General features: G+C 51.1%; 1 protein-coding gene across 1 annotated transcript in view; it reads left to right on the top strand.

The window, feature by feature from the left end:
- Window positions 1-13898, top strand: part of LOC147122455 (netrin-G1-like) — a 31404-nt gene extending 17506 nt beyond the window's left edge. The window contains exons 2-3 of the mRNA XM_085977733.1: window positions 2978-3621; window positions 13718-13898. Coding sequence (XP_085833859.1) covers window positions 2978-3621; window positions 13718-13898 — 825 coding nt within the window. The remainder of the gene's footprint in view (window positions 1-2977; window positions 3622-13717) is intronic.
- Window positions 13899-14598: the final 700 nt, after the last annotated feature.

Raw genomic sequence — 14598 nt, 5'->3', positions numbered from 1 at the left:
GAAGGTTAAGAGGAGTCTTCACAGAGGTGTTCATCTTTGATAGAGTAAATAAGGAAAAATTGTTTCCAGTGGGAGGAGGGTCGGTAAACAGAGGACTTGATTTAACACGATTGGCAAATCATTCCCAGTGAGAGAGAATCACTCCCAGTGACGGGGAATCTCTCCCAGTGACGGGGAATCTCTCCCAGTGACGGGGAATCTCTCCCAGTGACGGGGATTCTCTCCCAGTGACGGGGATTCTCTCCCAGTGACGGGGAAGCTCTCCCAGTGACGGGGAATCTCTCCCAGTGATGGGGAATCGCTCCCAGTGACGGAGAATCGCTCCCAGTGACGGGGAATCGCTCCCAGTGACGGGGAATCTCTCCCAGTGACGGGGAGTCTCTCCCAGTGACGGGGAATCGCTCCCAGTGACGGGGAATCTCTCCCAGTGACGGGGAATCGCTCCCAGTGATGGGGAATCGCTCCCAGTGACGAGGAATCTCTCCCAGTGACGGGGAATCGCTCCCAGTGACGGAGAATCGCTCCCAGTGACGGGGAATCGCTCCCAGTGACGGGGAATCGCTCCCAGTGATGGGGAATCGCTCCCAGTGACGAGGAATCTCTCCCAGTGACGGGGAATCGCTCCCAGTGACGGAGAATCGCTCCCAGTGACGGGGAATCGCTCCCAGTGACGGGGAATCTCTCCCAGTGACGGGGAGTCTCTCCCAGTGACGGGGAATCGCTCCCAGTGACGGGGAATCTCTCCCAGTGACGGGGAATCGCTCCCAGTGATGGGGAATCGCTCCCAGTGACGAGGAATCTCTCCCAGTGACGGGGAATCGCTCCCAGTGACGGAGAATCGCTCCCAGTGACGGGGAATCTCTCCCAGTGATGGGGAAGCTCTCCCAGTGACGGGGAATCTCTCCCAGTGACAGGGAATCGCTCCCAGTGACGGAGAATCGCTCCCAGTGACGGGGAATCGCTCCCAGTGACGGGGAATCTCTCCCAGTGACGGGGAATCACTCCCAGTGACGGGGAATCGCTCCCAGTGACGGGGAATCGCTCCCAGTGACGGGGAATCGCTCCCAGTGACGGGGAATCTCTCCCAGTGACGGGGAATCTCTCCCACTGACGGGGAATCGCTCCCAGTGACGGGGAATCTCTCCCAGTGATGGGGAATCGCTCCCAGTGACAGGGAATCGCTCCCAGTGACAGGGATTCTCTCCCAGTGACGGGGAATCGCTCCCAGTGACGGGGAATCTCTCATAGTGACGGGGAATTGCTCCCAGTGACGGGGAATCGCTCCCAGTGACGGGGAATCGCTCCCAGTGACAGGGATTCTCTCCCAGGGAGGATGCGGTGAGATTCTTGCAGTTGTTTCCAAATCCTGTCCAGTTTTATAATTCATTTCTCGAAATATTGCAGTGGCGTGAAGCTATTTTTAGTTCGACAGCGAACATCATTCTTCGAAACTACAGCGATATAATTACTCAGCTGTCTAACTGTCCAGCACACAGTGCAGTGCGATGGAGCGCGTACAGTTTTATTAAGACATCCCTGAGAAAAGTACAGTGCGTGGATATTCCTAGATTCCTAGAGAGTGCAGAGGGAGCTTTACTCTGTATCGAACCCATGCTGTGCCTGCCCTGGGAGTGTGTGATGGGACAGTGTAGAGGGAGCTTTACTCTGTATCTAACCCATGCTGTACCTGCCCTGGGTGTGTTTGATGGGACAGTGTAGAGGGAGCTTTACTCTGTATCGAACCCATGCTGTACCTGCCCTGGGTGTGTTTGATGGGACAGTGTAGAGGGAGCTTTACTCTGTATCGAACCCATGTTGTACCTGCCCTGGGTGTGTTTGATGGGACAGTGTAGAGGGAGCTTTACTCTGTATCTAACCCGTGCTGTACCTGCCCTGGGAGTGTTTGATGGGACAGTGTAGAGGGAGCTTTACTCTGTATCTAATCCGTGCTGTACCTGCCCTGGGAGTGTTTGATGGGACCGTGTAGAGGGAGCTTTACTCTGTATCTAATCCGTGCTGTACCTGCCCTGGGAGTGTTTGATGGGACAGTGTAGAGGGAGCGTTACTCTATGTCTAACCCATGCTGTACCTGCCCTGGGAGTGTTTGATGGGACAGTGTACAGGGAGCTTTACTCTGTATCTAACCCGTGCTGTACCTGCCCTGGGAGTGTTTGATGGGACCGTGTAGAGGGAGCTTTACTCTGTATCGAACCCATGCTGTACCTGCTCTGGGAGTGTTTGATGGGACAGTGTAGAGGGAGCTTTACTCTGTATCTAACCCGTGCTGTACCTGCCCTGGGAGTGTTTGATGGGACCGTGTAGAGGGAGCTTTACTCTGTATCGAACCCATGCTGTACCTGCTCTGGGAGTGTTTGATGGGACAGTGTAGAGGGAGCTTTACCCTGTATCGAACCCATGCTGTACCTGCTCTGGGAGTGTTTGATGGGACAGTCTAGAGGGAGCTGTACTCTGTATCTAACCCGTGCTGTACCTGCCCTGGGAGTGTTTGATGGGACAGTGTAGAGGGAGCTTTACTCTGTATCTAACCCGTGCTGTACCTGCCCTGGGAGTGTTTGATGGGGACAGTGTAGAGGGAGCTTTACTCTGTATCTAACCCGTGCTGTACCTGCCCTGGGAGTGTTTGATGGGACAGTGTAGAGGGAGCTTTACTCTGTATCTAACCTGTGCTGTACCTGCCCCGGGAGTGTTTGATGGGACAGTGTAGAGGAAGCTTTACTCTGTATCTAACCCGTGCTGTACCTGCCCTGGGATTGTTTGATGGGACAGTGTAGAGGGAGCTTTACTCTGTATCTAACCCGTGCTGTACCTGCCCTGGGAGTGTTTGATGGGACAGTGTAGAGGGAGCTTTACTCTGTATCTAACCCGTGCTGTACCTGCCCTGGGATTGTTTGATGGGACAGTGTAGAGGGAGCTTTAGTCTGTATCTAACCCGTGTTGTTCCCGTCTCCGTTTCCAGGAGAACCCGTACATGTGCAACAATGAGTGTGACGCTCACACGCCCGAGCTCGCACACCCGCCCGAGCTGATGCTGGATGACGAGGGGCGGATTCCCAACACCTTTTGGCAAAGTGTCTCCTGGAGGAGTTTCCCCGAGCCCCTCCTGATCAACATCACTCTGTCCTGGGGCAAGACCATCGAGCTGACCGAGGACATCGTCATCACCTTCGAGTCGGGCCGGCCGGAGCAGATGGTCCTGGAGAAATCTCTGGACCACGGCCGGACGTGGCAGCCCTACCAGTTCTACGCGGCCGAATGCCTCACCTCCTTTGGGATGGAGCCGAGAACGGCCCGGGATCTGAGCCCGACCTCGGTGCTGGACATCATCTGCACGGAGGAGTACTCCAGGGGCTACGTGTGGAAGATGGACAAGATGGTTCGCTTAGAGATCCAGCAGCGTTTCGCCCTGTTCGGGGGGCCCCGTCTCTGCGACATGGCCTCGCTGTACGGCCAGCTGGACACCACCAAGGAGCTGAGGGACTTCTTCACCCTGACCGACCTGCGGGTCAGGCTGCTCCAGCCGGCCACTGGGGCCACCAGTGTTGACCAGCACAACCTCTCCAAATACTTCTACGCCATCTCCAACCTGGACATTCGCGGGCGGTGAGAGCTCCTCGCCCCTTCTGGCCAGAGTCGCTGACTCCACATTTCACACCCAGGGGGCGCCGTGTCAGTCCAACATCTGGGGACACTCACAGGGCCAACATCTGGAGGGCACTCTATCAGGGCCAACATCTGGAGGGCACTCACAGGGCCAACATCTGGAGGGCACTCTCTCAGGGCCAACATCTGGAGGACCCTCTGTCAGTGCCAACATCTGGAGGACACTCTATCAGGGCTAACATCTGGAGGGCACTCATAGGGCCAACATCTGGAGGGCACTCACATGGCCAACATCTGGGGGGCACTCTATCAGGGCCAACATCTGGGGGGCACTCTATCAGGGCCAACATCTGGGAGGCACCCTATCGGGTCTAACATCTGGAGTCACTCTCACTCTGTCTGGTCTAACATCTGCAGGGCACTCTAGCCAACATCCGGAGGTCACTCTATCAGGGCCGACATTTGGCAGACACTCTATCAGGGTCAACATCTGGAGGGCATTCTATCGGGGTCAACATCTGGGGGACACTCTATCAGGGCCAACATCTGGGGGACACTCTATCAGGGCCAACATCTGGAGGACACCCTATCGGGTCTAACATCTGGAGTCGCTGTCATTCTATCGGGTCTAACATCTGGAGTGGCTCTCACTCTATCGGAGATTCCCGGAGGGTGAGAGCTCCTCACCACTTCTGCTCCGAGTCGCTGAGGTGGGCGCTCGGTAACTGGGGAGGTTTTCCAGCGATAGATCGGGATCCCTCCCCCGGCCCACTCGGCACCGTCAGCTGCCCCTGTGTGGGGTGCGAAAGCTTCCCTGAATGGCTCAGTGACAGTGTGCACAGACCAGCACTGTGACAGCTCCCCCTGCCCCTGGGGATGGGCTCGTTAGCGAGCTTTCAGAGTCCTGCTGGCTGGCTGGTGATGAGGCAGCGATTTCCTGCTCAGTGTTCAGCCAATCGAGCAGCGCGGAGCGAGCAGAATCTGTCCCTTTACTCTCAACACTGCCGACCTCCAGTCTCATCAGGATTCAGAGAGTCAGAGAATCAGACAGCACAGGAGGAGGCCATTCGGCCCATCGTGCCTGTGCCGGCTCTTTGAAAGAGCTCTCCAATTAGTCCCACTCCCTGCTCTTTCTCCACAGCCCAGTAAATGTTTCCCCTTCCAGTATTTCTCCAATTCCCTTTTGAAAGTTCCTATTGAATCTGCTTCCACCGCCCTTTCAGGCAGCACATTCCAGATCACAACAACTCGCTGTAAAAACATTCTCCTCATCTCCCCTCTGGTTCTTTTGCCAATTCCCTTCACCCTGTGTCCTCTGGTTACCGACCCTCCTGCCACTGGAAACAGTTTCTCCCTATTTAATCTATCAAAGCCCTTCATGATTGGATGAATTATTCTGACTGAACGCTCCCTTCGTGTTCAATCTATATTCAGTCTGGGTCAGTGAGTTCCCATTCACCCATCACACAATCTCCGGGGCTCGGAGCCATTCCCTCATTATTCTACACTCAGCTTCTGGGAGACTCGCTCCAGCTTTTAGTCGCGGAGGATCTTCAGACACTAATTGGAGAACAGGAGCAGTGAAATGTTTACACTGCCATTAATGTGACTCCAAGGAACTCTCTGGGTTTCTGCTTAGTTTAGCAAACAGTGCCCAGAACTGCCAACTTGCTGACTGTGCAAGGTACAATCTGCGGATTGTGAAGCTTCACCTTCGCAGTGAGTTAAACAGTGGCTCGATGCTGTTAGCACAGAGTCACCGAGACCAGCGTTCTCACGCTTCACGGCACAGAGACCGTCACAGCACTTTGGGCCGTTCCAAACCGCATTTACTGAACAACAGCAAGCTGCATTTATATAGCACCTTTAACGTAGTAAAACATCCCAAGGTGCTTCACAGGAGCGTAAATCAGAGCGAACTTTGACACCGAGACACATAACGAGATATTAGGACAGGTGACCAAAAGCTGGGTCAAAGAGGGAGGTTTTTAGCAGCGTCTCAAAGGGGGAGAGAGAGGTAGAGAGGTTTAGGGACGGAAACATTGCTGTTTGTGGGATCTTGCTGTGCACAAATTGGCTGCTGCGTTTCCAACATTACAACAGTGAGCACACTTCAGAAGTACTTCATTGGCTGTGAAGCGCTTTGGGACGTCCTGAGGTGGTGAAATGCTCTGTAGAAATGTAAGGTCATTCTTCCTTAGAATGAGGGGCCAGAGAAAGATTAAATGTGAGAGATTGAGGAGAGAGGGCAGGAGAAACGTCTTCACACAGAGAGTGGTGAGGCTGTGGGATTCACTCCCAGGGTCCGAGGTTGAGGAGTTTGTGATCGGGAGAGTGGAGGAGCCCGGGACAGAGTTCTCACTGTGTGGAGTGGGGTTAAAATCCACCCTTTCATCTTTTGGATTGTAGGATTGTCCAGGAGTAAAGTAGATCAGCGAATCTATCCCACTGATCCCAAATCTCAGCCTGTGCTTCCTCTTTATATCCTGAATCACTGATATCCGCTTCTGTCAGTTTTACTCTCCCGTTTCCTGGAGATTAGTGTGGGAAAGGAGAGTAATTTGTTGTGTAAACCACTCATTCTCTCACTGAATGTTGCTCATTCACCTGATCGGAACCTGTAGCTCACGGTGAACTACGTCGGTATGAGGGGCGAGTTGGCTAAGGTCAATTGGGAAACTACATTAAAAGGCATGACGGTAGACAAGCAATGGCTAGTATTTACAGAATTAAAACATAATTTACAACAAATATACATTCCTTTAATGCACAAAAACCCCACAGGAAAAGTGGTCCAACCGTGGCTAACAAGAGAAGTTAAAGTTAGGATTAGATCAAAGGAAGAGGCTTTTCATGTTGTCAAAAAGAGTAGTAAGTGTGAGGATTGGGAGGATTTTAGAATTCAGCAAAGGAGGACCAAGAAATTGATAAAGAAAGTGAAAATAGAATATGAGAGTAAATTAGTGAGAGATATAAAAACAGACTGTAAAAGCTACAGGTATGTAAAAAGAAAAAGATGAGTGAAAGTAAATGTGGGTCCCTTACAGGCTGAGACAGGAGAAATTATAATGGGGAATAAGGAAATGGAAGAGAAATTAAACAAATACTATGGGCTCGATTTTGCTAGGGCCGGGGAGGCAGGATTGGAGGCGTGTGGGGGGATAAAAATCGCAAAACTGGCGTGCGGGCCCAAACCCGCCTCCATCCCGCCTCCACGCAATTTTCCTAAATTTGCGTCTGCTGGTCCCGACTCCGTCCCGCCTCCAGGAGGTGGGATAGGCCCTTAAGGCCCTTAACAAGCCCTCAATTGGCTCTATAATCCCATTTTCCTAACCACTTGCAAGTTTAATCGTTTTCCCACGTGAAACACGCCTGGTGGGAAACACACAACTGAAACCTGGCGGGAGCACAACTGGCTTGTGGAGTAGCAGCTGCAGCTCAACCATTAAATGGCAGATTTGAACAGGCTTTAATTGCAGGTGGCATAACTCTGCTCTCTCAGGTCTGGGGGATCTTTCAGAAGGCTTCCCAAAGCTCTGGAAGTTTGCAGCCTGACAACCATCTCCAGTGTGACCTCCTGGGAAACCCCTTTCGCCACCTTCACTGAGCGCTTCCTCAACTGAGGCATCTACCAGAAGCATGGGAGCCATTTTTGTCCTGCCCTTCTGGGTATTACATGAGGCCGTCCAACAGCAGCAGCAACAACAGTTGCGCCAAGCTGCTGCTGCCCCACCTGAGGATGCACAGGCCAGAAGGGGCCAGCGCATGGAAGGCCGTCGGCGCAGGAGATACCCCCCAAACAGGGTCTACAGACGCAGGGTCAGCTACCTCAACATGTCTGAGCGGCAGTGCCAAAGGCGGCTCCGACTTTCGCGAGAGATAGTGGCTGACATCTGCGCAATGCTGCAGCAAGACCTGGAGCACAGAGGAGCAGCTGGACACCCCTTATCAGTGGCCGTCAAAGTCACCATCGCACTCAACTTTTTTGCCTCAGGCTCATTCCAGGGATCAGCAGCAGACATCAGCGGCATCTCCCAGGCGGCCGCACACACCAGCATCAAGCGGGTAACCGATGCCCTCTTTGCCATCGCGCACAATCACATCCATTTCACCAAGGATCGAGCACCTGTCCTGGCTCGCTCTCTTCGGTTGTGAGCTCTCTTTTCCTGCAATGGGGGAGACAAGTGGAGTTTGAGCAAGAATCAAGGAGTGAGTGTAGAGAATCGATGGCATAGATGCTTAGAAGGAGAGAAAGATGGAGTGAGATGGCAAGACCAAGGGCCCTCCCGATGTGATGTAAGTTGTTTTCCGAGCATGACAGTGATAGGGAGTGTAAGGGCTGCATAGTCCATTAGTTAGGTGAATGTGACCATAGAGAGAGAGGGAGTGGGAAAGGGTGCATGGATGTCAGTGTCAAGTGGGATGTGGAGGAAGAGATTGGTAAAGCTGAGAGCTGGTGAGGAAAGGCAATGGGGATCAGATTAAGAGTGATGGGAACATCATACTCACTTTTCCAGTGCGCAGAAGGTCATGGAAACGTTTCCGACACTGGATCCATGTTCTGATGGTATTGCTGGTGGCGTTCACCTGCTCTGCCACCCTCAGCCACACAGCCTTGGTTTGCTGGGGTGGCTTCTTCCTCCCCGAGGAGGGGAAGAACACCTCCCTGCTCTCTGTCGCTCCCTCCACCAATGCCTGGAGGGCTGCCTCGTCAAATCTGGGGGATGCCTTACTCCGATGTGTCACCATGACTGATGATGGTAGCAGCAGCTGCCAGGGCCAGAAGCTTGGCAGTCTGCTGAAGTGAGCAAGGCTTGTGGAAGCCCTTAAATGAAGCAGCAGTGATGATGTCATCGGAGGCGAGCTTCCCACCTGAAAAGCTCTCCGGCTAGGGGTTCCCACACGTGGGGAATCAATTGGGCTATAAAATCAAAATTGCATCAATTTCCCACATCGTTCAGGATTCGTGTGGGAAACACGAAATGTGGGGAACACGACCCCAACCCACCCCCATAGCAAAATCCAGCCCAATGTGTCTGTCTTCACAGAAGGAGACACAAAAAACTCCCCGGAAATAGTGGAGAACCAAGGGTCCAGCGAGAGTGAGGAACTGAAAGAAATTAGTATTAGTAAAAAATAGTGCTGGAGAAATTAATGGGACTGAAAGCCGATAAATCCGCTGGACCTGATGGCCTACATCCTGGGGTTTTGAAGGAGGTGGCTATAGAGATAGTGAATGCATTGGTTGTCATTTTCCAAATTCCAGATTCTAGAACGGTTCCCGTGGATTGGAAGGTAGCAAATGTAACCCCACTATTTAAGAAAGGAGGGAGAGAGAAAATGGGGAACTACAGACCAGTTAGCCTGACATCAGTAGTAGGGAAATTGCTAGAATCTATTATTAAGGACGTGGTAACAGGACAGTTAGAAAATAATAATAGGATTGGGCAGAGTCAGCACGGATTTATGAAAGGGAAATGATGTTTGACAAATCTGTTAGAGTTTTTTGAGGTTGTAACTAACAGAATAGATAATGGGGAACCAGTGGATGTGGTGTATTTGGATTTTCAAAAAGCATTCGATGAGGTGCCACACAACATAAGAACATAAGAAATAGGAGCAGGAATAGGCCCCTTGGCCCCTCGAGCCTGCTCCACCATTCAATAAGATCATGGCTGATCTTGGGCTCAAAGCCACTTCCCAGCCCGCTCCCCATAACCCTTCACTCCCTTATCTTGCAAAATCTGTCTCTCTCCACTTTAAATGTATTAATGACCCAGCCTCCACAGCTCTCTGGGGCAGAGAATTCCACAGATTTACGACCCTCTGAGAGAAGAAATTCCTCCTCATCTCAGTTCTAAAAGGGCGACCCTTTATTCTGAGACTGTGCCCCCGAGTTCTAGATTTCCCCACGAGGGGAAACATCCTCTCTGCATCGACCCTGTCGAGCCCCCTCAGTATCTTATATGTTTCGATAAATCACCTCTCATTCTTCTAAATTCCAATGAGTATAGGCCCAGCCTGCTCAACCTTTCCTCATCAGTCAACCCCCTCATCTCTGGAATTAACCGAGTGAATCGTCTCTGAACTGCCTCCAATGCAAATATATCCTTCCTTAAATAAGGAGACCAAAACTGTACGCAGTACTCCAGGTGTGGTCTCACCAATACCCTGTACAGTTGTAGCAGGACTTCCCTGCTTTTATACTCCAACCCCCTTGAAATAAAGGCCAACATTCCATTTGCCTTTTTGATTACTTGCTGCACCTGCATGCTAACTTTTTGTGTTTCATGCGCAAGGACCCCCAGGTCCCTCTGAACTGTAGCATTTTAGAAACATAGAAACATAGAAGATAGGAGTAGGAGTAGGTCATTCGGCCCTTCGAGCCTGCTCCGCCATTCAACGAGATCATGGCTGATCATCCAAACCCTAGCACCCGGTCCCTACACCGACAGCCATCCCACCCAAGCCCTATCCCAGTAACCCTGTAACCCCACGTATTTAATCCCCCCTAACACTAAGGGCCAATTTTTTTTTTATCATGGCCAATCAACCTAACCCGCACATCTTTGGGCTGTGGGAGGAAACCGGAGCACCCGGAGGAAACCCACGCAAACACGGGGAGAATGTGCAAACTCCACACAGACAGTCACCCGAGGCCGGATTTGAACCCGGGTCCCTGGCACTGTGAGGCAACAGTGCTAACCACTATGCCACCGTGCAATCTCTCTCCATTTAAATAATAGTTTGCTTTTTTATTTCTCCTGCCAAAGTGGATAACCTTGCACTTTCCCACATTATACTCCATCTGCCAAATGTTTGCCCACTCACCTAGCCTGTCTATATCCCTTTGCAGATTCTTTGAGTCCTCTGCAGAACTTGCTTTCCCACCCATCTTTGTATCATCTGCAAACTTGGCTACATTACACTCGATCCCTTCATCCAAGTTATTAATGTAGATTGTAAATAGTTGGGGCCCCAGCACCGATCCTTGTGGCACCCCACTAGTTACCGTTTGCCAACCAGAAAATGACCCATTTATCCCGACTCTCTGCTTTCTGTTAGTTAGCCAATTCTCTATCCATGCTAATATATTATCCCCAACTCCGTGAGCTCTTATCTTATGCAGTAAACTTTTATGTGGCACCTTATCGAATGCCTTCTGGAAATCCAAATACACCACATCCACTGGCTCACCCCTGTCCACCCTGCTTGTTACATCCTCAAAGAACTCCAGCAAATTTGTTAAACATGATTTCCCTTTCCTAAAACCATGCTGACTCTGTTTGGCTGCAGTATGTTTTTCTAAATGCCCTGCTACTGCTTCCTTAATGAACGACTCCAGCATTTTCCCAACGACAGATGTTAGGCTAACTGGTCGATAGTTTCCTGCTTTCTGTCTCCCTCCTTTCTTAAATAGGGGTGTTACATTAGCGGTTTTCCAATCCGCTGGGACCTCTCCAGAGTCCAGGGAATTTTGGTATATTGCAACCAATGCATCCACTATCTCTGCAGCCACTTCTATTAAGACCCTGGGATGCAGGCCATCTGGTCCAGGGGACTTGTCGTCTTTTAGTCCCATTATTTTACCGAGTACTATTTCCTTAGTGATAGTGATTGTCTTTAGTTCCCCACTCCCTGTGGCCCCTTGATTATCTATTATTGGGATGTTGTTAGTGTCTTCTACAGTGAAGACAGATGCAAAATATTTAAAGGTTATTAAACAAAATTAGGGCTCGTGGGATTGGGGGTAATATACTAGCCTGGATTGAGGATTGGTTAACGGACAGAAAACAGAGATAAGGAATAAAGGGGTTATTTTCGGGTTGGCAGGCTGTAACTAGTGGGGTACCGCAAGGATCAGTGCTTGGGCCTCAGCTATTCACAATCTGGATCAATGATTTGGATGAGGGGACCAAATGTAATATATCCAAGTTTGCTGATGATACAAAGCTGGGTGGGAATGTAAGTTGTGAGGAGGATGCAAAGAGGCTTCAAGGGGATATAGACAGGCTAAGTGAGTGGGCAAGAACATGGAAAAATGGAGAAATGTAAAGTTATCCACTTTGGTAGGAAAAACAGAAAAGCAGAGTATTTATTAACTGGTGAGAGATTGGGAAATGTTGGTGTTCAGAGGGACCTGGGTGTCCTTGTACACGAATCACTGAAAGTTAACATACAGGAACAGCAAGCAATTAGGATAAGCAAGTGGTATGTTGGCCTTTATTACAAGAGGATTTGAGTATAAGAGTAAAGACGTCTTACTGCAATTATATAGGGTCCTGGTGAGACCACACCTGGAGTATTGTGGACAGTTTTGGTCTCCTTACCTAAGGAAGGATATACTTGCCATAGAGGGAGTGCAACGAAGGTTCACCAGACTGGTTCCTGGGATGGGGGGATTGTCCTATGAGGAGAGGTTGAGTAGACTGGGCCTATATTCTCTAGAGTTTACAAGAATGAGAGGTGATCTCATTGAAACATAAAAATTCTTACAGGTCTTGACAGGGTAGATGCAGGGAGGATGTTTCCCCTGGCTGGGGAGTCTAGAACCAGGGGTCACAGTCTCAGAATAAGGGGTCGGCCATTTAGGACTGAGATGAGGAGAAATGTCTTCACTCAGAGGGTGGTGAATCTTTGGAATTCTCTGCCCCAGAGGGCTGTGGAGGCTCAGTCGTTGAGTAGATTCAAGACAGAGATCGATAGATTTTTGAATATTAAGGGAATCAAGGGATATGGGGATAGTGCAGGAAAGTGGAGATGAGGTAGAAGATCAGCCATGATCTTAATGAATGGTGGAATAGGTTCGAGGGGCCGAATGGCCGACTCCTGCTCCTATTTCTTATGTTCTTCTGTTAACTAGCACTGTAACCACGACAGGGAATTCAATCTTCAAATGAATGAATTAATGATAGTTTATAAACATCCAGCAAAAGATGTGGCTGGTATTAGTTTAGTGTTGAGTTGTAACAGAGTTAATATTTAATGATTCCTCAATCATCAATTACTGGTCATTTACACCTCCTGGACTCCCGGCTGCTCCTCGCCCGGCGGGAATTGAATGATTTCAGTTTAAACCTTTGAAGAGATTCCCAGGTTTAACCCTTTCTGAGCAAACCCTGGGACAATCCGGCCCGTTTGGTATTTGGGTGAAATTGGGGAAAGTGGGGACTGACCCAGGAGAAGAGGGAAGGTGGAGATTATCAGTCTTTCAGTCTTCATCTTCAGTCTCCGCTCCGAGTGTCTCCTCCTCATGTGTCCCGGTGTCACATTCTGTCCGAGCTACGCTCCTGTGAGGCACCTTGGGACATTTTACTATGTTAAAGGCGCTATAGAAATGCTTGTTGTTGTTGTTTTTGTCAATCACCTACATTGGCTCCCGGTGCAACAGCGCCTCGATTTAAAAATTCTCATCCTTGTTTTCAAATCCCTCCATGTCCTCACCAGTCCCTATCTCTGTCACCTCCTCCAGCCCCACAACCCTCCGAGATCTCTGCGCTCCTCCAATTCTGGCCTCTTGTCCATCCCCCACTCCCTTCGCTCCACCATTGGTGGCCGTGCCTTCAGCTGCCTGGGCCCTAAGCTCTGGAATCCCCTCCCTAAACCTCTCCGCCTCTCTCTCCTCCTTTAAGACGCTCCTTAAAACCTCCCTCTTTGACCCAGCTTTTGGTCACCTGTCCTAATATCTCCTTATGGGGCTCGGGGTCAGTTTGTCTGATTTCCGCTCCTGTGAGGCACCTTGGGAGGTTTCACTAGTTACAGGCGCTATAGAAATGCAGGATGTTGTTGTAGTTGCAGGTGTTGTTGTTAAGGGAGAATGAGCTTGCATTTCTATAGCGCCTCTCACGACGTCCCAAAGCGCTTTACAGCCAATGAGGTGCTTTTGTGGGATGTGCTGAGGGTGAGAGGTGCTCTATCAATGCAAGCTCTTGCTCTGAGGGGCCTGGAACAGTTTGAAATGCAATAAGTGTCAGAAAAGTGTTGGTGTCGGGAGGGCTGAGCTGGGAAAGGGAGAGCGGAGTCCCGGAGCGGAGAGTCCCGAGCCTAACCCAGCTGCTCAGCCCATTTGAAAGCAGCTGCCCTTGTTTTTTGCCAGGTGTAAGTGCAATCTTCACGCCAACAACTGTATCTTGGAGAAGGGGAAGCTGAGTTGCGAGTGTGAGCACAACACGACGGGGCCGGACTGCGGGAGATGCAAGAAAGGCTTTCAAGGCGGAGCGTGGAGAGCGGGCTCGTACCTCCCAATCCCCAAAGGGACGGTCAATGTGTGTGAGTAACCCGAGCTTCCCGGCCAGGCCCAATGCCGGCGCAAGATCGCTTCAGATTTCATTCTCAGCCCAACTCCCTGCAACGCATCGACTCCAAAATACAACCCAATGGATGGTTGTGATTGTGTCAATGTGGAAAGAGATCCCAGCAGGAGATTGTCCAGACCCAGGGAAGAGGAACAGAGTCCGAGCCCACAGCCCACTGAGAGGGGGAGAGGGAGAGAGGGGGAGAGTGAGAGGGGGGGAGAGGGAGAGAGGGAGAGGGGGAGAGAGAGGGAGGGAGAGAGAGAGGGGGAGAGAGAGAGAGAGAGAGCGGGGGGGAGGGAGAGGGAGAGAGAGAGAGAGAGGGGGAGAGAGAGAGAGAGAGAGAGAGGGAGAGAGAGGGAGGGAGAGAGGGAGAGGGGGGAGGGGGAGGAGAGAGTGAAAGAGAGAGAGAGAGGGAGGGGGAGAGAGAGAGAGGGAGAGAGGGAATGGGAGAGAGAGAGGGGGAGAGAGAGAGAGAGGGAGGAGGGAGAGAGAGAGGGGGGAGAGAGAGAGGGAGAGAGAGGGAGGGAGCGAGAGGGGGAGAGAGAGGGAGAGGGAGGGAGCGAGTGAGGGAGAGAGAGAGGGAGGAGCGAGTGAGGGGGAGAGAGGGAGGGAGCGAGAGAGGGTGAGAGTTAGACGGAGAGGGGTGTGTGAGAGGGAGGGAGCAAGAGAGAGGGTGATAGAG

Source organism: Somniosus microcephalus, chromosome 3 (assembly GCF_052327205.1).
Source record: "Somniosus microcephalus isolate GS21.2 chromosome 3, FLI_Smic_1.0, whole genome shotgun sequence".
In the NCBI taxonomy this organism is placed as follows: domain Eukaryota; kingdom Metazoa; phylum Chordata; class Chondrichthyes; order Squaliformes; family Somniosidae; genus Somniosus; species Somniosus microcephalus.
The sequence above is the reverse complement of the archived record's forward strand: the minus strand, read 5'-3'. Positions and strand labels throughout refer to the sequence as shown.